We start from the raw sequence: 18,224 nt of genomic DNA on the forward strand, positions 1-18,224 counted from the left end.
CGGCTCGCAGCCCGCCGGCCAGCCCGCCGAGGGAGAGGGAGGGGAGCGCGGCGGCGCCGGCGCCGGCGAGCAGCTCGCGACTCGCGCCCAGGATGCGCGCCACACCGATCCAGATCATGATCCAGACGGTGACCTGCACGTTGTTGACGTACTGGTTCTCGCCCTCTGTCTTGAGAACCTGAGCGGAGGGGGGGGAGAGGAAGTGTCTAGGAAGTGTCTAGGAAGTGTCTTGAGAACCTGAGCGGAGAGGGGGGAGAGGGGGGGGGGGGAGGGTCAATCGCCGGGCTGGGCCCATCAATCGGCCGGCGGCCTGAGCCCTCTCTCGCGGCGCGGCTTCCCCCGCGCGGCTCTGCCGGCACGTGAACTCTGCCGGCGCGCGCCTTTTCATACGCGACGTTTGGCAGCGCCGAGATGAAGGAGGAGAAGAGGACGAGAAAGACGCCCCACAGGACGGCGGCGGGTGCGACGCCGGCCGCCGTCGCGGACGCCGACGCGCGCGCCAGCTCCTGCATGTTGACCGTCACCGCCCCCGCGATGAGCATCCCGATGGCGAGGACCTGCCTCAGCCGCAGCCGCTTGCCGACGAGGAGGAACATCAGGCCAGCGGTGAAGACGGTCTTGGACTGGGAGAGGACCTGGTACGCGACGGCGGAGAGGGCCGATAGCGCGTCGAAGTAGAGCAGGTTGTTGAACGTGTAGCACAGCGCGATCCAGCAGTTGCCGAGCGGCTTGGAGAGCGCCTCTTTGAAGACGGGCGCGATCTGCGACGCGCCGCCGCCGATGCTGCAGATCGCCGCCACGATGAGCGGGAATTTGAACACCTCGGAGAGCACCGCGACCGTTGCGCCAGAGTACGACGTCTGCAGCCGCGTCCAGCGCGTCAGCCCGTCAGTGGCGCACTTGTGCAGCACGAGAGCAAGGAGCAGCAGCAGCGAGCGGTGGCGCACGAGCCAGCCTCCCGTGGAGCCGGGGCGGCCGGCGGCAGATTCGGCGGCGTCGGCGAGGAGGCTCGGCTCCTTCGCGCGCAGCCGTGGCGATCGGCGCGGCTCCATACCCACCATCACGGCGCGAGGTGCGCTCGCGGCAGACGCTCGCGCGGCCGCCACCGGAACCCGCGGCCCAACTGGTGACGCGAGAGCGACTGCGAGCGTTGCGATCCCGACGCCGACGCACATAGACGGTGCCTAGAATCAGGACGGTTAAACTTCACCAACCAGCCATGACGCTGCTACGGCTCAGTTGCTATCGCGTGCCGCCAGGGCAGCTCGCCAGGTCTCGCTATCACGAGTGGGGAAAAAGGAGGCTAGGATGGGAGGTACTTCCAGCCTGCTGTGGGAACAGCTGACGCAGTCTCGCCGAGGCTGGCGAAAAAAGGCATTTTTCGAGGCATAGGGAGGAAAAATCGCGCCGCAGGCGCACACAGGCAGGGCTCGATCCGATTCCGCAGCGTGTCGTCCCCAACCAACGGCGGTGCTGCGCGGGAGGCGGCCGCGGGCACGCTGGGCTCGATCAGCGGCTTTCCCTCAAGTTGCTCCGAAAGCACGGATTTGGCGGACGTTCTTGGCTTCAATTTTACGGATGTCTTGGCACCAGCTGAAGCTTGCCCCCGTCCACGGCCGACATCACGCAGTTCGTGCACGGTGTTCGGATTTTGCTATTTGCTCGTGTGGGGGTATATTGCAGATTTGTCAATGGTACCGCGTCTGCGACGCGGGCGCCTTGCGGGCACAGAGCCCTTAGCCACCCTTTATATCTTGCGCGGTCAAAAATCTTCCAGCTCCCCTCCTCTCAGGTGCCGTTCTCCCCGCCCTTGACCCCTCCCCTCCCTCTTTTTTTCAGCTGTCATGTAGACTACTCTTTCCCTCAACACTCATGCAGACTCCCCTAAACTCTCATGCTCGTGTGCAGCAAGCGGCAAGTGTTCCCCCAGCCTTCGCCAAGTCCCCAGCAGCACCGCCCCCCCCCCCGCATCCTCTCTGAGCGATAGCACCGACGCATCGCCGTCGCTCGAGAGCGTCGATGCATTAGAGGTCGTCGCGGCCAAATCGCCACCGCGTAGATGCGGTCCGTCAAAGCGCGAGAAGGGGAACCGCGTCTCGTAACCCGACGCCACCTCGTACGCCTCCGCCTCGCCGTCGATTGCGCCCTCCTAGAAGCATGGCAGCCACCCGAGATCAACCCGAGTCTTCTACCCGAGATGTGCCCGAGGGACGGGAGAGGACGCACCGCCATGGCCGTCGTCCGAATCCATCCCTCCGTGGGGTACACGTCGATCTTCCCGACGCGGGGGAGGGGCGACGAGAAGCTCTGCCCGACTATGCCATGCGGAAGGTCGCGCGCGGGGGAGCCGGCCTTGGCTCTGAAGCTAACGTCGAGCCGGTGGCGCGGACCCCGGAGTCGCCCAAAGACGGGGTTGCCCCTGCCAACGATGGTCCAGTTGCGGACGTTGAATTTTGCGTGCGAGTACCCAACCACGACAGACAGCTCCTCACATCGCTTCGCGCCTTCGACACCGAGATGGAAGCCTCGCCCACCGCACGAGCCGTTGACGATCCGCCACCCGTAGTTGAAGTCATTAAATTGTGACGCCCAGAGAGAGACGTTTGCCCACTTGCGCTTGGCGCCGCCGACTCGTGCCACCACGTGCAGCTCGGTGATGAAGGACCCCTCAACCGTGAGCTTGCCGTCGTGGAGCGTGAATGTCGCATCCTCGGTCTTGATGTTAGCTGCAATGCCCGGGGCGGAGAAGTAGCTGTAGATGCGACCGTCTCGGCCGCGGAAATCCGCTCGCCCGCCATTTGCGAAGTGTAGATGCGGGTCCTCCCGTGCGTCCGCCTCGGCGCGGAACTCGCCAGCGTAGCCGCTAGGAGCTTGAAACTCGCCAGCCTTGTCGGGCGAGTGCGGCGGGGAAGACGGGGATGGAGGAGACGGAGAGGGTGGTAAGAGATGAGGCGGTGGGGACAGCGCAATCTGTCTTACAACAATGGCACTTGGACAATCTGGTGTCATCAAAAAAGCGTGTGCGCTCAGGCCTGGCTCCCTTTGCACCCTGACGAATGACCCGAGAGCTGTCTCAATTGACGCACAGGAGTTTGCGCGACTACCGAGCCGAACGTAAGGCTCGCACGCGACCCGTACCATGATTTGGCCATCGCACGAATCTTCCGAAAGGCTGCGGCGGCGGTCGGTGCTCAGTTGAGCGTAGGTGGCGCACTCGGCCTCGATATGATGCGGGTGTGAGTCCGTGACGATTGCAAGCACATCGACTGTCTGATCCAGAACCGTTCGATTGCAATGTTGCGCGCTTGCACCGTCGCCACTGCTCGCAATTGCGGTATCTACGACAGCGGAGCTGAAGGTGAACTCAACGTACGACAAGGGGCTTCCCGTCGGCAGATGCGGCGGTCTTGGTGGTGCGGGTGGTGGCGGTGGTGGTGCGGATGGCGGTGGTGGAGACGGCTCAGATGAGCTAGGCGAGGGGGGCGGCGGCGGCAAGGGCGACGGCGGGGACATGGGAGGCTTCGGCGAGGGAGGTGGAGGCACGGGCGACGGTGGAAGTGGCGATGGGGGAGGTGGCGGCGGCGGTCCGGGAGGCGGAGGCAAGGGTGGTGGCGGCGGCGGGGGGGGCGGAGGCGGAGGAGAAGGCAAGGGCGGCAAGGGTGGTGGAGGCGACGGCTCCGGTCGCTCAGGGCTGGGAGGAGGTGGCGGCGACGGCTCTGGTGGCCCTGGTGGGCGCAGCGGCTCGGGCGGCTCGCCAAGGTCTCGTACAGGTATTCTGGGCGGAGGGGGCGGATGCGGTGGCGGTGGCGACGGCTCGGGTGGCTCGGGCATAGGCGGCGGGGGAGGCGACGGCTCCGGCGGCGGTGGCGGCGACGGCGAGGGTGGTGGCGGGGGTGGTGGTGAGGGCGGCGGCGGCAAGGGCGGTGGGGGTAGGGAGGGCGAGGGCGGCGGCGGGCTCGGCGGCGGCGGCGGTGGCGGTGTTGGCCTCGGCGACGGAGGCGGTGGTCGTGGCGGCAGTGGCGATGGGGGAGGTGGCGGCGGCGGTCCGGGAGGCGGAGGCAAGGGTGGTGGCGGCGGCGAGGAGGGAAATGGAGGGGGTGGTGGAAAAGGCTCGGGTGGACTGGGCGAGGGAGGTGGCGGCGAATACGGTGGTGGTGGCGACGGCTCTGGATGAGTGGGCGAGGGTGGCGGCGGTGGCGACGGCTCCGGCGAGCCTGGCGTGGGTGAGGACGGAAGAAGGGGGGAAGATGGAAACAGAGGCGAGGCGAATGGAGGTGGCGGTGGAGAGGGCTCGGGTGACCGAGGCGAAGGGGGCGGAGGCGGTGGCGATACAAACGGCGGTGGTGGTGACGGCTCCGGATGAGTGGGCGAGGGTGGCGGCGGTGGCGACGGCTCCGGAAAAGGGGGAGGAGATGGAAACGGAGGCGGGCGTATCCACCATGCAAGCGAGGGTGGCGGAGAGAAGGACGGTGGCGGCGTGAAATGCGGTGGTGACGGATCGACGTGGAAATTGGTATCAGCCGCTTTGTAGAAGTGGCCCACGCTTTCGCTGGTCGCAACCATCGCGGTCAATGTTATGTCTGTACAAAAGTGAGCCTCTCCCGTCTCGTTCGCTCGATTGGGAAAGTAGTTGATCGCGTAGCAGTCGGGAAGACTCTGGCAGAGACGGAGTGCGACACACAAGGATAGAGATTGTGTCGATCCACGACAGTCTTGCAGGTAGTGGCCGTCGAGCAGGATGTAGGCTTCTGCGGTGTCCGAGCGGCGCAGCACAGGGTCCTCCACCGAAGGGGCAAGTTCACCAGAAATGAGCGTGGAACACGCACTGATGGATGGAGAGCTTGCTGAAGACGAGAGATTTCCTGATGCGTCAAACAGAGGGTACAGTGTGACGTCGGTGTCAGTCCACGTTGGCACGCACCACGTCTTCCACGTGTGGTAAAAAAAGGGTGGGTTCTGAAGGTTGCTTGAATTTATGCGTGCGTAGTAGCTGCAGTGAGCGTCCTGATCCAGATCCGCCTCTGCTGTCATGTTAGGCTCGTTTGCGTCTATGATCCATCGGCCTGGAAAGATTCCATCTCCCTTGCAGTCCGGGTCGTAGTAAACATAGCAGTGGTGGCCGTTTTGGAAGAGATGATAGTACGGAGCTCCAGACGCGGTGTAGCCTTGCTGGCTGTAAGGGCCACCCACGCAAGCCGACATCTCATCGCACCCGCCGCCAACCCAGAAGCTGCTGACGAACAGCCCATCCAGATGGGCGAGAGAGCGGCGGGGCATGGGCTGCGGCATCATCCCATGCCCGACTGCTGACCAGGGGTGCGGCATCATCGTCGTCATGTCCGCTATGGAGTCGATCGCGACTGGGCGCTCGAGTGCCTCTGTCCACGGCTAGCTCACGGCGCCAACGATGGGGCGGGCAAAGGGTCCATGGATCGGCAACACCCGGAGACCTTTTATGCGCGACCAAACCGCTGTTGTGGCAGCACAATCAATCGCGAACGGGTTGCACACTTGAGCACTTGAGCACCGGATAGGATTAGATTCCGCATGGTACGGGACCCCTCGATCGTCTCGCCCTCCCCCACTGGTGTGTTCATTGGGGGGGGGGGTCATAACAAACACGGTGCAGGATCGAGGTGCATGCACGCTGCCGAAGCAGTGTCGTCCCCCCTGGTTGCACACTACTCGAGTACCTAGATACAGTTGTACTCTTATATCGAAGCCTCGAGTTTTCTTGGCACGCTTGCCTGTTCCGCCCGTCCGAGCTCCGTCCAGAGATGCGAGTGTGCAACTCTGTTCTCCCGCAGGCGGTCGTTGCGACTGACTGAGTGAGTGAGTGAGTGAGGGGGGGGGGGGCGGTGTTTGCTCGTGTGCTTTGATTGGAAGCGCCGACCCGCGACCGACCGACACCAAGTGCTCCACAAGCACAGGGCGGCCGCCGTCCGTTGGCCTCGTCTTTCGTTCGGACATGCATGTATTTGTTTGATTCACTGTGAATTCCTTACGTGACGGAGCTTAGGAAGTGGTTTTGGTGTGTGTGTGGGAGGGTTGGTGATTGCTATCACCGGTGTGGCTCCGTAGAAAGGAGGCGTGTCCGAATTCGCGTGTCCGTGTGAGAGATCCTATAGGATCTCCAGCCTTAAATCTACTATCTCTACCCGAACGATCTCCTGTTTTTGGGCAGAGATTTCCATTACTCCGACTGTGATTTTTTTGTGCCAATAGCACTTGTGGGAGTTCGTACATGCATGCACATGCACATGCACATGTGCATGTGCATGCACATGTGCATGTGCATGTTCATGTGCATGACATGTGCATGTGATACATACAGACAGGCCAATTCACATAAATAAGCACCAGCAGGGCGCAGCGCAGGCCGCCCCCGCGACAGCCCAAACGAGGGACGGGAGGAGGACAGGGTCCCCACCTGCACGAGCAGGATTTTGCTGCTTTGCCTTTCGGACCGCGGAATTCTCGCCTTGAGAAATTCTTTTCAAGGCGGCCAGGCCCGTGTTGCATGCCTGGACGGACGAAGGCTGGCTCAGCCGCCTCCCAGCGCGGGCACGCTTCAGCGGCGGCTACAGCTACGCCGCTCGCGCTGCCGAAAGGGATCGAAGCGGCGGCGGAGAACGGCAAGGTCGACGTGGTGCAGACGTGGCTCAGCGGGGCTGGGCGGGTTGACGCGACGTGCGTGCGTCGCTCCTCTCAGAGCGGGAACTGTGACGAAAGTTGACTGAGGCGGTTGTCAGTAATCATCATACGGATCACATGGTGGCTCTCTCATCACTCATGACGGGAGACCGCCCGACCACTCCTGGGTGGCACTGCCACCGGTGTCGCTCGACGTCCTGTCGACAGCGTGCCGACAGCGACACAGACCATGTGGGACGCGTCGAGTATCGACCTCTACTGCTTATCCAGCCTTCGAGTGTATCCTGGCTGTGATCCCACACCCACTGGTGTCCATCTCAGAGACCGCAGGAGGTCATGAGGGGCGATGGGAGTCCAACCCCAAAATGCCTTAAAAAACCGAGGCCAGTACTAAGGGCGTACCAGTACGAGCTCGAGCGAGTGACGGGTAATCGTGGCCGTGGCCAAGAAAATCAAAATATTAAGCTCCCTGTTTGGACCACGGTGAAAAACTCGACGGTTTTGGGCGTTTCAGAGCACGCTGAATCGATTGGCTGAGCTATAATTCTCGCCAGCCCTTTCCTTTCATAATTATTGACTCAAAACTCGATGATCGCGCGACTTTGGAGCCGTTATAGCTCAGCCAAAACGTTCCTCTCGAAAAGTTGACTTAGGAAGCCGCAAACGGCAGCTTCTCAAAGCCTCACCCGCGCTTATTCTCTTGATCTTTCAAAACCTAGGCCTGCGGCCAAAATTTTCTAAAGGCCGCTGCGCGGCCAGCGCAATGCGCAACCAGTGTACCAGTCAGCGACCGACAGTCAGCAGCAGACTGTGACGATTGGCGGCCTCGCGCCCTCAGTCGACCTCCTCTACCAACTCCCCTGCCCAGCCCATATGCCTCATCCAAGGTGGCGCAACCACTCGCGCAGGGAGAGAGAGAAAGTCGGCGATCTGCGCCGCGCAGATGAGCTCCGCCTCGTCTGCGTCGAGGTCGCCCATCGCAGGGCTGTCATAGCGCCATATGATGTACTGCATGTTGTTCATTACTTCGCAGGTGCCAAAGTCGAGGACCATCTCCCCCAGCGATGGCGAAGGCTGCACTCCCGGCCGGCGGTAGGAGAGATGAAGGCTAATGTACTTGGCATCCGTATATGTTCCACTTCCACTTGAACGCCGCCCCGGCCTCGTCCTCCTCGGCCCCGCTCTCCGTCGCCGAGGCCCTGACAGCAACGCGATGGCCCAATGCGCCGATGCGCTCGGCTCTCCATGCTCTGTGCCTCACCGCGTCGCGGCGGAGGCGGCGAGCACCTCGTGTGCCAGCGGCCCCCGCGGCCGCCGCCACCACGTAGTCCTCGTCTTCCATTTGCGGCGGGCGCCCGGCAGCCAGCGGCAGCCGGCGGCAGCCAGGTGCAGCCAGCGGCAGCGAACGCAGTACCACGCAATTCGCCGCCCTCGTCCCGCCAACTCGTCCCCCCCCCCCCCCCCAAATCTTCTGGTTCCACTTCCTACATACATAGTATTGGTATAGAGGCTGGAGCTGGGCGAGTGGGTTCCTCTTTTTCGTTTTTGTTCACACATTTTGGTGGTTGTTTACAAAATAATTTTCGTGTCGTGCCACTTGCAGCGGCCGGCTCTCTACTCTCTACTCGAGCCGGAGCTTGATGTTGCCCCAGCCCACGACTGCCTTGTGCCGTTCGAATGTCTCCACGATCTCCCTCTGCAGCCGCTCGTGCAGCGCGTCCACCTCGGCGTCGCTCGGTTGCGGCGTGCGCGTCACCTCTATCGGACGGCCAAAGCACATGGTGATCGGCGTGCGGTAGGGCACGGGCAGGTAGCAGCGGCCCCAGTACACGAATATCGCCGCCTGCGCCGCCCGCGACAGCCGCTCCATCAGCCCGAACGGGTCGAAGGCGGCGGAGAAGGCGCGCGTGTTGCCCATTGAGTAGACGGGCATGATCGGCCGGCCCGTCCGCAGGGCGAGCTTCGCGAGCCCCTTGCGCGCGCGCAGGTACACGACCTCCTCGGTGGGGTGCTGCGCGAGGCGAAAGATGCCCGCAATGCCGTCGGGGACGATGCCGGCGCAGGCGCCCGACGAAAGAGCCTTTGTGATGTCGCCGGCCGAGGCAGAGACGCAGCCGAAGAGGGTGAGGTAGCGCAGGAAGGGCGTGAAGAAGACCACGCTGGCGGCGACACCCACGAAGCTCGCAGAGGTGCAGGCGTTGATGGCGGGGATGGACAACACGTTGGCGAGGGGAAGCACTCCATGAGGCGGGCCGCAGCCGACGAATGGTGCGACCGCCTCTCCGTGCTCTCCATCGTCGCCCGACCAGAGCCAGCGGTAGCTGAAGTATCTGTAGAGCGCGAGTGAGAGGCGAGAGCGTGCCAGCGGCGCAGCGACGTCAGGCAGCGGGTGCGTGGCGAGCGCGAGAGCGGTGGTCAGCCAGTATACGCAGTGCACCCACGAGCCGAAGATAATGCAGGCGATGCCGCTAGCCATGAGCACCACGGGCCCGCCCATCACGACGCTGAGGAACGTAAGGGCGAGAACGCTGTCGGCTGTGCTGAGCGGGGCCTGTGAATTCTGTGAAGCCTGCGCAAAGCCGCCCTCATCGGAGACGACGGTGTACTTCTCCTTTATGAGCTTGAGCCGCTCTGCCTCGGGCAGAGCGAGAACGGAGGGGGGCAGCGCCCAGAGATTGAGGCACTTCATGCGTACCATAGAGCCTGGGAAGGATCGCCAGTAGGACAGTCGGTAGGACCACACGTTTTTGACTTTTGAGTAAGCGGGGATTGTCGGTGGCATCTCTTTCCACCCAAGAAGCCCGTTTGGAGGGATGGGCGGCAGTGTGCGGGCGGTGAGTGCTAGTCCTCTCATCAATTTTTAGAACGAAAACGCCCCTCCCTCCCTTCTTCCCCGTCTAGCTGAGGGACTCGCTAAACGCTCGCCGAGCTCCATGCACCATGCTGTGCAACACCACCTCCTCACTAATCGTCAGGGGCGCGGAGAGCGCAGTGCACTACGGTGAGGCTGCGCAGCGGGGGCTCACCCCCGCTGCACACCGCGCTCAGCGGCGCAGGGGAGGGCGGTCGGTGGCGGCGGCGGCGAGGAGGCGCGAGGCGGTGGCGGCGGTGGACCGGTGGTGCGGGCGGCGGGATGACAGGGGAGGCGGCGGGATTGACAGGGGAGGCGGCGGCCACGAGCGGAGCGGCGCGAGAAGGGGGGGGGGGCGGCGGCGAGGCGCCGGTGAGCGAGGCGCCCGCGCCATCAGAGGGACGCGCCGCTGCGAGATGGAGGGCGGCGCGGTGACGGAGGCGAGGCGCGAGGCGGCGGCGGCGGCGGCGGCGGCGGCGGGTCTCGGTGAGCGGCGGCAAGAGGAGGAGCAGCGGCGGCGGGAGGAGGAGCAGCGGCGGCGCTCGCTCGCTGTTGACGGGAGCGCTTTTGAGCCTGGGAGCCCATGCCACTGCGACCGGCGTGCCCGGGAACGGAGATCGCGCGCGCGCCGCCACTCACGACGCGCGCGCGATCTTCGCGGAGTCGGGTCCCCAGAGGGAAGCGGTCTTCTCGGCCGACGTCCAGCGGCGCGCAAGGAAGCAGGCGCAGCGGAGGCGGCCTAGCACCGGCTCGGCGCCGGGCGGTTGCGCTGCCCGCGAGCCGCGTCCTGAGCCTCGGCAGCGCGCTGCGCGGCGCGGCGCTCGCGCTGCTTCTGTGCCGAGAGGGGCATGATTCGCCAGCTGAAGCTCCAGACTCCTCGGGTATCACGAGTTGCACGATTTGCGCAGGTTGAGGGGAAATTGGCGTAAGCGTCTGAAAGCAGTCTTGGGTGTTTCCTATCGGAAAACAAAAAGGAAAACAGCGGACCACGCCGCGCGCCACTCGCCAATTCTCGCCAAGGCTCGGATTCCCTTCCCCCCCCCGGCAAGGGGGGACCCCGTGAGGCGTGGGAGTGCCTCGCCAGCGCCGCGGCGTGAGGGGGGAGCTAGCGCTGACTTCTGATTGTCGTTGCTGTCTCTCTCTCCGTCCGTCCGTGTGTGTGTGTGTGTCCCTTCTCTCGAGTGTCTGTGCTTGCTTGTTTGTTCGTCTTGGGTCCTGGGGTTGTGTTTTTGAGAGAGATGTTTCGCAATACCAAACAACTCTAACACTCACACGTCATTTGGGGCCTGGATGGAGCCCTGGCAGACTGAAGTTTATGGTGGTTTAAAGTTTGCGGGGGGGGGGGGGGGGGGGCAGCTTTGCCTTTGGGCGGTCGAATATTATTCAATTTTGGGGGGTGTGGACGACTGTTTTGGGGATCCTGCCGACGCGCTACAGTTGTAGCCCGACTGCACATAAGATGGACACCTCAACGGGAGGGCCCTCGCAGCAGCCGGGGCCGACTCCTGCAGCCTTAGTCTTGGCCGCCCTGTTCACGCGCGCGCGAGACGTGACAGACAGGGTTGCCAGGTGAGAGCGAATGGCGCGGTTCACGCCTCGCACAACAGAGAGAGAGATGCGCTCTGCATGGTGGGACATAACAGAGAGCGAGTTCTCTGTGTTTTGTTTTTGTGGATAGTGCAGGGGCATTCCTCTATTCGCAAAAAATAAAACGAGTTGCCCCTCGAGGTGGAGATATCCTTTGCCTTTGGGTAAAGAAAGGACCGACGGCTTCGCTTTTTATCCCATATAGGCACGTTACACTTTTCCTTTTATTATGCGCTGTCTCTCTATCTTGGCTTGACCAGCTGGACTTGACCCCCCCGAACGCCCGAAGTCGTTTCGTTGCCATAGTTGTTGAGTGCGGCCGGCCGCTCAGATGCTTGGCGTGACCACGCCGCCGAAAGCAGCCGAGCGGCTTCCCTCGCCCCACACACGCCCGCCTCTGAAGGGTCCGCTGGCGTCGAAGCGCGAGCTCACCGTCTCTATCCCAGCCGACGAGCTGGAATGTGGGTCTGCAGCGACGATTCACGTCGCCGTGGCGGGAAGAATCCTAAAGGGGGAGGACAAGCACGCTGTGCTCAGAGCAACTGTGGGGGGCGAGCGCCTCCTTCTCTGCCTCGTTGCCGATGGGCACGGCGGCAACGCCGCCTCGACGCACGCCGCGGCATACCTGCTTCGCTCGCTGCGGCCGCGTCGCCACCAGTACCGTGAACGCCGTCTTCATACCATTGGGTGTGAGTAGGCTACGTTCAGTGCACGCTTTCCCACCAGTGGCTGTTCCGGGCCATCTATCAGCTCACCGTCATTGCGGGCCTCGCGATCTTTGTCCTGCTGATCCTCGCGCGCGTCAAGCACCGCAGCGCCCGCGGCATTCCTGGCAACCCGTGCTGCGACTGCTGCTGCACTCGCTTCTGCATCAGCCACTGCTGCAGCGGGAAGGAATGTCGCTTCACACCTCTAAGATGCTGGAGTAGGCGTCTTCTGGTGCTCTAGCTGTGTCACGTGCCAGATGATGCGCGAGACGGAGCTGAGCACGCAACCCTACAGCACAGATCCATCCATGCCCTACACCATCTGCCTCGACCCAGGGGCGGAGGAGGCATCGCCAGCAGCCGTCAACGGAGCGCCGGGCTCCACCCTCGTGTGATTGGTTAGCGCCCCGGGGGCCTAACTGATTCACCCACCACTAAGCAAGAAAGAAGGAGCGTCACTTCGGGTTTCGTCGTGCGTGTCTCTACCCAGAGGAGACAGATCCGCCTTGTAGAACGGGAAACGATCGCGTGAGTGCTTCTTTTAAAGGAAGAAAACTTCTTTGCGAGTCCAAGAGAGCTCGTTTTTCTCAGGCGCATCCGTTTCGTTCAAGTGTGTGTCCGAGCGCCTCTTTCACTCGCTCTGCAGGCGCCAATGGTCCGTTGCATTGAATTAGTGTTTTTGTGTATCGCGCGCCTTGCGGGGGGGGCGCGGGAAAGAGGAACCTCTTAGCGCCATCGCCATAGTGCTGTGCAAGCAGCGCCGGGCGACGACGGCTCTTTTCATCTCTGTGCTCTGCCCCTCTGGGGCCTGGTGGACGAAGGACTCCCTCGAACACACAATGTTGCCGCTCTGCCTTCTCCTCTCCTGGCATGCGCCACAGCGCATACGCGACGCGCCGCTGCGCATGTCAGCCGCTGAAATGCGCTGGCCTCTCCGCAGCCGGAAGCACGCCGAGCCTGCGACGCCTGAGAGCACGCTGCGCCTCGAAGCCGCCAACGCTGCGGCCGCAGCCTTTGCGCCCGGCACTGCTGCGGTGCCGCGGCGGCGGCGTTTGGAGCGCGTCGAGCGCAAGCGCGCGTCGAAGCGCCGCTTCGCCATCCGAACGACGCAGGCCATCAACACCCTGATGCGGGTCGCGCTGCCGACAATCGTTGCCTCGGTGCTCGGGCTGCTCTACTTTGACAACGTATCGCTCTACATCCGCTCGCTGCTCGACGTCGGCGCGATCGGGATGCTGATGGCGGACGAGGCGCAGTTTGTGCAAAACTTCCTCACCGTGATCGGGCTGCTCTTTTCGATCCTCGCAGGGAACGCCTACTCTGCCCTCTACGAGCAGCAAGAGGCAATCTACTTTGCCCTGTTCCAGGAGGTGTCGGAGGCCAAGTCGCTGCTCGAGCAGACGACCCTCGTCTGCCAGGGCCGCCCCTTTTACCAGGCGGCCCTCCACTACATCCGCCTGTACGTCAAGCGAGACCTGAGGCAGCTCGACGTGCCGCCGGCGCGGGCACTGAGAGAGAGAGAGAGAGGCGCGAGACGTGCCTCCGGCCCGGCCCGCCGCCCTCGGGAGATGGCCTCGGACCTAGAGAGGGAGGGGAGGGGGAGGGACAGCGCGGAGGAGGCTACCGCGCGCCTGCCCACGCCCTCTCTCTTCCTGCCCCAGGCGCAGCTCCTCTCCTCCAAGCCAATGGACGACCCTCTCGAGTCGATCATGTACATCACCTCGGTCGGCGTCCCGTCCGTCGTGTACGAGACGGTCAAGAACCTGCGCCAGGCGCGCGGCTGACGCACGACACTCCCCCGACCCGTCCACGACCCTGACGCGCCTCTGAGCCGTCGGTGACGCGTCCATGACACGTCCACGACGCGCCCCTGAGCCACCCACGGTGCGCCAGGCGCGCGGATACCGTCTCGGCGCGATGCAGCGCAAGTTCCCCGCACTCGGTGCGCGAGGGGCGGTGTGCTGCCGCAGCTCTCTGCCGTGCCCCGGGCTCACTGCCCCCGGCGCGTGTGTCGCTTGCAGGGATCGGCCTGCTATACCTGCTCGCGATGATCGAGCTGCTCGCCTTCCCTCTGCTCGGGGCGGGCTCGGCGGGCAGCGCCTCGATCCTCACGCTGCAGTCGATCCTGTTCGCCTTTCTGTGCGGCGCGCACGTGCTCGTCCTGCGCATCATCCAGGAGCTTTGGCAGGCGAGCGGCGGAGTCTTCAACGTGGACGAGGTGCTGCAGCAGATGGTCTTTGGCCTCGAGGAGGCGCCGCACCCTTACCTTCGCTCGCACGCACACACACGCACGCACACACACACACACACACACACACACACACACACACACACGCACGCACGCACGCACGCACGCACGCACGCACACACACGCACGCACGCGCACACACACACACACACACGCGCACACACACACACACACGCGCACACACACACACACACACACGCGCGCGCACACACACATACACGCATACACACACACACACGCAGGCGCAGGCGCAGGCGCAGGCGCAGGCGCAGGCGCAGGCGCAGGCGCACGGCTCGGCCGCCGCGCCGCACAACTGCTCACGCCCTCCTCTCAGGAGCTCGAGCTGCGTTCCCGCGCGTCGGGCTTGCCTCCCGTCTCGCCGCTCTCAGCGAGCCTCCCTCCCTCCTCGATCCGCGCAGACGGCCTCACCCCGTGGGGGCTTGTCGCCGGCCGCGCCACCGGCCTGGAGCTTCCCCGAACACTTTCGCGGAGCCTCCCTGTAGGTGGGACCCTGTCGCCGACCGGGGCACCGGCCGGATGCAGCAGCCGCCGCCGCAGCAGAGCGAGATCGACGAGCTGCGCGCCGAGCTGCGCGACGCGATCGCGCGCGCCGAGGCGGCGGAGGCGGCGAGCGCAGCTTCGGGCGCGCGCGGGCTCTCTGCGCCGCAGATCATGCGGAGGGAGCTGTCGAGCCAGCCCGCGCTGGCGAGCCAGCCCACGGGCGGGCCGGCGCTAGGGACGGAGCAAGGCGCGCCCCAACCTTGCGCACTGCCCGCCGCGACGACGCCCCCTCACCCTCCAGCCCCCGCCCCTCCCCGCGCAGTGGCGGCCCACCATGCTTCGGGGGTTGGCGTTGCGGCGGAGCAGCCGGCGGAGCACTCGGCGGCCGCGGCAGAGTCCACGTGGCTCGGTTTGCCGCCGGCGCAGGACGGGGAGTCCGCCGAGGAGCGACGCCGCCGCTTGGCGCGCCTAATCTCGAAGCGACGGCGCGTGTCGCTTCTCGGCCGAATGCGGCTCGGGATGATGCGTGCCGTGCAAGCTATCGGCTCCTGACCGAGCCGGCTCCGTGCGCGTAGTACAGAGTCTGTGTGAGCGGAGTGCGAGGCGACTCTCGCGGAAGCCTGTCTGGGGTCGTGGGGGGAGGAGGGAACACCCCGAGCGCTCCATGCCTTCTAGTCTTCACGGAGAAATTCAGAGTCCGACGTGTTGTGTACGCGTTATACTCTACCGCCGACAGTACGCAGGGTCGCAGCGCACATACTCCACATATGTTTATGATTACTGTATGTAAAGCGTACGGGCTACGGCGCGGAGAAGGCGGATGATCGTACGATATGAACGCGACGCGGTTGCTTCCCCCAGGATTAGTCTTCTCTGCCTGCGGGAACAGCGAACACCCTCGGGCGGCCGGGTGCGGGTGGAGCTGCGGCTGGAGCTAGCATGGCTCGATAGAGCCGAGACCCTCTGGGGGGAGGCGAGGGCCCTAGGGGGTACCCATGCGGGGGGGAGATGGGGTCCCCCAACCATCGCCATCTGGTAGGTGCGGCCAAGGCGGCGGCGCTACAGCGAGACCGCAACTTTTGGCCTGGCATGCTCCTCTCCGACTACGACTGGTCGGAGAATGGCGTGATTGCGTCGGCGCGGCAGATCCAGTCAGAGTACTGGAGCCTAACCTACTACTCTCTCTTCATCAGGGTGTATCCGCAACTTTGCTCAGAGGGAAAGGCTGCGTGAGGCCCTTGTTGTGTGTGGGGGGGGTCGATGTGGGGGGGTGGGCGAAGCGCTCTCCCCCCCTCCCTGTCGTCGCGTGTCGTCGTCATCTGTCTCGCGTCCACCCATACCGCGTTGGTGTCCAATCCGAGCTTGACTGTTCTTCACCTTCCTACCTAACCTAGAAAAACCTATCCCCCCCTGTAATTGAACCAACGTTCCAAAAAAGAAAAAGCGCGCGAGACGGCGTCGCGGGGTTGGCGGAGCCGCTCGCGTGAAATGCCATCGCCAATGTGCCGAAGTGGCGCGTCCACGGTTGGAAGTTGTGGCGGTCGGCGGCGGCAAGGCACAGTCCGGCGATGTCGTACAGCAGGACCGCTCCGGTGGGGGCGCGGGTCGTCGCGTCGCACACGTCGCCCCAGCGAGGACGGCGGTGGTGTTGACGCCGTGCAGCGCCACCGTGGTCTTGAAGGTCGTGTCTGGCCAGGCCACCAGAGGCAGTTCCTCGGCGGTGTATATCTTCGGATTGGGGGCCTGGGCAGGCTCCGTGTCGTTTAGCCCCTCCGCGCGGAAGAAGTCTTCCGGGTGGAGCTCGCACTCCCCGAGGGTCGCCTCGTCCGCCTCGGCGTGGAAGCGCTCGACTAGCACGAGCCACTTCGAATAGGAATCGATCTGGGAGATGTCGTCGGGCTCCTTGGAGATGAAGACGGCGAGCTTGGGCGCAATGCGCTGAAACGCCGCGGGTGTGATGACCCATTCGGCCAGCGGCAGAGCCGCGGCTGGATCTGTCATCTTCCCGGCCGGGAGGACAAGCTTGGCAATGGCCTTGTAGGGCAGGTCGGTGGTCGTTGAGAAGCCCATCGCGGAAAGCACTGGCTTAAAGTCGTCGATGCCCGTGCAGGTCATGCTTGCTTTTCCGGTCGGGCCGGCCACGTGTCTTGCGTACTCCACCGAGCCGATGTCGTGGGTGCGGTGGTGGGTAAAAAGCTTTCCAACCTCCCCCACAAAAAAGAAAAAGCGCCGTATCGACCTCAGGCACCTCGACCTCCGAATTCGCCATGTTCGCTGCCCTTCTGGCCTCGACCGCTCTTCTCACGCCTGCGCCGGCCCAGTCGCGCTCGGCCGTGACCACCGACGCCAGCGTCAGCCGCCGGAACGCCCTCCCGCTCTTCGGTGCCGGCGCCCTTGCGCTGGCTGCGGCCCCTCGTGTGGCGTTGGCGGACGACGATGCCATCGCCGCCATCGCCGCTCGCGCCAACGCGGCGGCGGCGGCCGAGCGCGAGGCCAAGAAGCCCAAGCCCCTTCGCAACGACGAGGAGAGCTCGTTCCAGGTCGGCGGCGTCCTCGTCGCTGGCGTCGCCCTCTCGGTCCCCTTCTTCTTCAAGAACCTCCAGCGGCTGGGCACCAAGGTGCGGCTCCCACGGCATTTCTGTAGTTCGTCCACCGCTAGTCCACTAGCCTAGAGACTCCGTCCCGCCGTCTCGAGGCCATCACCCCCTTCCCCGTCTCCTTAGATTGCCTCCGGCGGCAAAGACGACGGGCGTGGCTGACGCGGCCGCGTCATTTTCAGAACATGCCGAGACAGGAGGGCAGTGGAGCAACGCGCACGAACGCAATCGCAAGCTCTGCTTTCCAACTGTTGGTCGGATCTCCGTCCCCTGCGAGGCCTGGTGTAGAGACTGTGAGTAGTCGCGAAACGAGATACCCCGCTTGTTCCGTCACGTGCTATAAGAGTTAAGAGAATAGAGAACGCGCTCCCCGCGCGCGGGGCGAACAACCACATTGAGTCCAGCTCGCCCACGACACGCGCACACATTGGTCACTGCACGCCACGCCCGCGGCACGCGGCGACGCCCCTCGCCCCCCTGCCCCCAGCGGCCCAGCGCTTCCACGCCCCGCGCCAAGCAGAAGTTGCAGAGAGAGAGAGCAGAGTGAGATCATCAGACCTCCCAAACTGGCACTGGCCACTGCCGCGCCCCCGCAGCCCCGTCCAGTCGCGGTCCCCCCCCCCCCCCCCCGGACGCAGTGTCGCAGAGCGAGGACCCAATCCGAGCTTCGAGCGCATCGAGGAACCCACGCCACACCCGGGCTCCGCGCCCTCCACAGCGCCCAGGGCCAGGCGCCGAGCGCCGCCACGCCGGGGCAGCCGCCCCCACCCCCCTCCGCGTGTGCGCAGCGCGCCTCGTTCAACGCAAAGAGACTCGAGGCAGCGCGCGCCGCTGCAGCGCACGTGCATGTTTCTTTTCTTTTCCATGTGCCACGGTGCCAGTGCGCGCCAGTCCCGTGCCTGTGTTGTAAAGCTTTTTTGTTGCGTAAAATTCTTTTCAGTGCCCGCGAACCCCACTATATAGCGCCACCTCGTGAGCTGTACTGTGAGCTGTGTGTTGTGCGTCCAGCAGTCCGGACCCAGTGCTACGGCCGGTGACAGCGTGCCTCGTGTCGGCTCCCGAGCCAATCGTGTGCAGCG

The 18,224-nt window shown here is 64.3% G+C and overlaps 6 protein-coding genes across 6 annotated transcripts in view; 4 read left to right on the forward strand and 2 right to left on the reverse strand.

The window, feature by feature from the left end:
* Positions 1-1,623, reverse strand: part of EMIHUDRAFT_230762 (hypothetical protein) — a gene marked incomplete at both ends in the record, with an annotated part of 2,893 nt that extends 1,270 nt beyond the window's left edge. Inside the window, 4 exons of the mRNA XM_005784819.1 lie at positions 106-178; positions 360-1,184; positions 1,340-1,522; positions 1,591-1,623. Of these exons, the coding sequence (XP_005784876.1) occupies positions 106-178; positions 360-1,184; positions 1,340-1,522; positions 1,591-1,623 (1,114 nt within the window). The remainder of the gene's footprint in view (positions 1-105; positions 179-359; positions 1,185-1,339; positions 1,523-1,590) is intronic.
* Positions 1,624-8,275: 6,652 nt separating this feature from the next.
* Positions 8,276-9,352, reverse strand: EMIHUDRAFT_112304 (hypothetical protein; the record flags this gene model as incomplete). Its single annotated transcript, XM_005784820.1, has 1 exon — positions 8,276-9,352. One exon carries the CDS (start codon positions 9,350-9,352, stop codon positions 8,276-8,278), a length of 1,077 nt encoding a protein of 358 aa, XP_005784877.1.
* Positions 9,353-9,499: 147 nt separating this feature from the next.
* Positions 9,500-10,097, forward strand: EMIHUDRAFT_364465 (hypothetical protein; the record flags this gene model as incomplete). The annotated part of the gene is made up of 1 exon (XM_005784821.1): positions 9,500-10,097. A coding segment is annotated over exon 1 (283 nt), but the record flags the coding sequence as incomplete, so codon positions are not given.
* A 1,326-nt stretch (positions 10,098-11,423) lies between these two features.
* EMIHUDRAFT_230766 (hypothetical protein) lies at positions 11,424-12,194 on the forward strand (the record flags this gene model as incomplete). The annotated part of the gene is made up of 3 exons (XM_005784822.1): positions 11,424-11,739; positions 11,790-11,990; positions 12,136-12,194. 3 exons carry the CDS (start codon positions 11,424-11,426, stop codon positions 12,192-12,194), a joined length of 576 nt encoding a protein of 191 aa, XP_005784879.1.
* Positions 12,195-13,415: 1,221 nt separating this feature from the next.
* On the forward strand, positions 13,416-15,275 carry EMIHUDRAFT_441898 (hypothetical protein). The gene is made up of 5 exons (XM_005784823.1): positions 13,416-13,741; positions 13,821-14,050; positions 14,382-14,479; positions 14,551-14,795; positions 14,871-15,275. The coding sequence occupies exons 1-5, from the start codon at positions 13,648-13,650 to the stop codon at positions 15,098-15,100; spliced, it is 897 nt and encodes a 298-aa protein (XP_005784880.1). The 5' UTR covers positions 13,416-13,647; the 3' UTR covers positions 15,101-15,275.
* A 1,521-nt stretch (positions 15,276-16,796) lies between these two features.
* On the forward strand, positions 16,797-17,507 carry EMIHUDRAFT_456058 (hypothetical protein). The gene is made up of 2 exons (XM_005784824.1): positions 16,797-17,166; positions 17,272-17,507. The coding sequence occupies exons 1-2, from the start codon at positions 16,816-16,818 to the stop codon at positions 17,305-17,307; spliced, it is 387 nt and encodes a 128-aa protein (XP_005784881.1). The 5' UTR covers positions 16,797-16,815; the 3' UTR covers positions 17,308-17,507.
* Positions 17,508-18,224: the final 717 nt, after the last annotated feature.

Source organism: Emiliania huxleyi (genome assembly GCF_000372725.1).
Source record: "Emiliania huxleyi CCMP1516 chromosome Unknown EMIHUscaffold_167, whole genome shotgun sequence".
In the NCBI taxonomy this organism is placed as follows: Eukaryota; Haptophyta; order Isochrysidales; family Noelaerhabdaceae; genus Emiliania; species Emiliania huxleyi.

Coding starts and splice junctions, on each gene's coding strand:
- EMIHUDRAFT_441898 (XM_005784823.1), top strand. CDS start 13,648: ATGACACGTCCACGACGCGCCCCTGAGCCACCCACGGTGCGCCAGGCG. Junction 14,051..14,381: donor TGGTCTTTGGCCTCGAGGAG/GCGCCGCACCCT, acceptor CCCTCCTCTCAG/GAGCTCGAGCTGCGTTCCCG. Junction 14,796..14,870: donor GGCGCTAGGGACGGAGCAAG/GCGCGCCCCAAC, acceptor CTCCCCGCGCAG/TGGCGGCCCACCATGCTTCG.
- EMIHUDRAFT_456058 (XM_005784824.1), top strand. CDS start 16,816: ATGTTCGCTGCCCTTCTGGCCTCGACCGCTCTTCTCACGCCTGCGCCG. Junction 17,167..17,271: donor TCCAGCGGCTGGGCACCAAG/GTGCGGCTCCCA, acceptor CCGTCTCCTTAG/ATTGCCTCCGGCGGCAAAGA.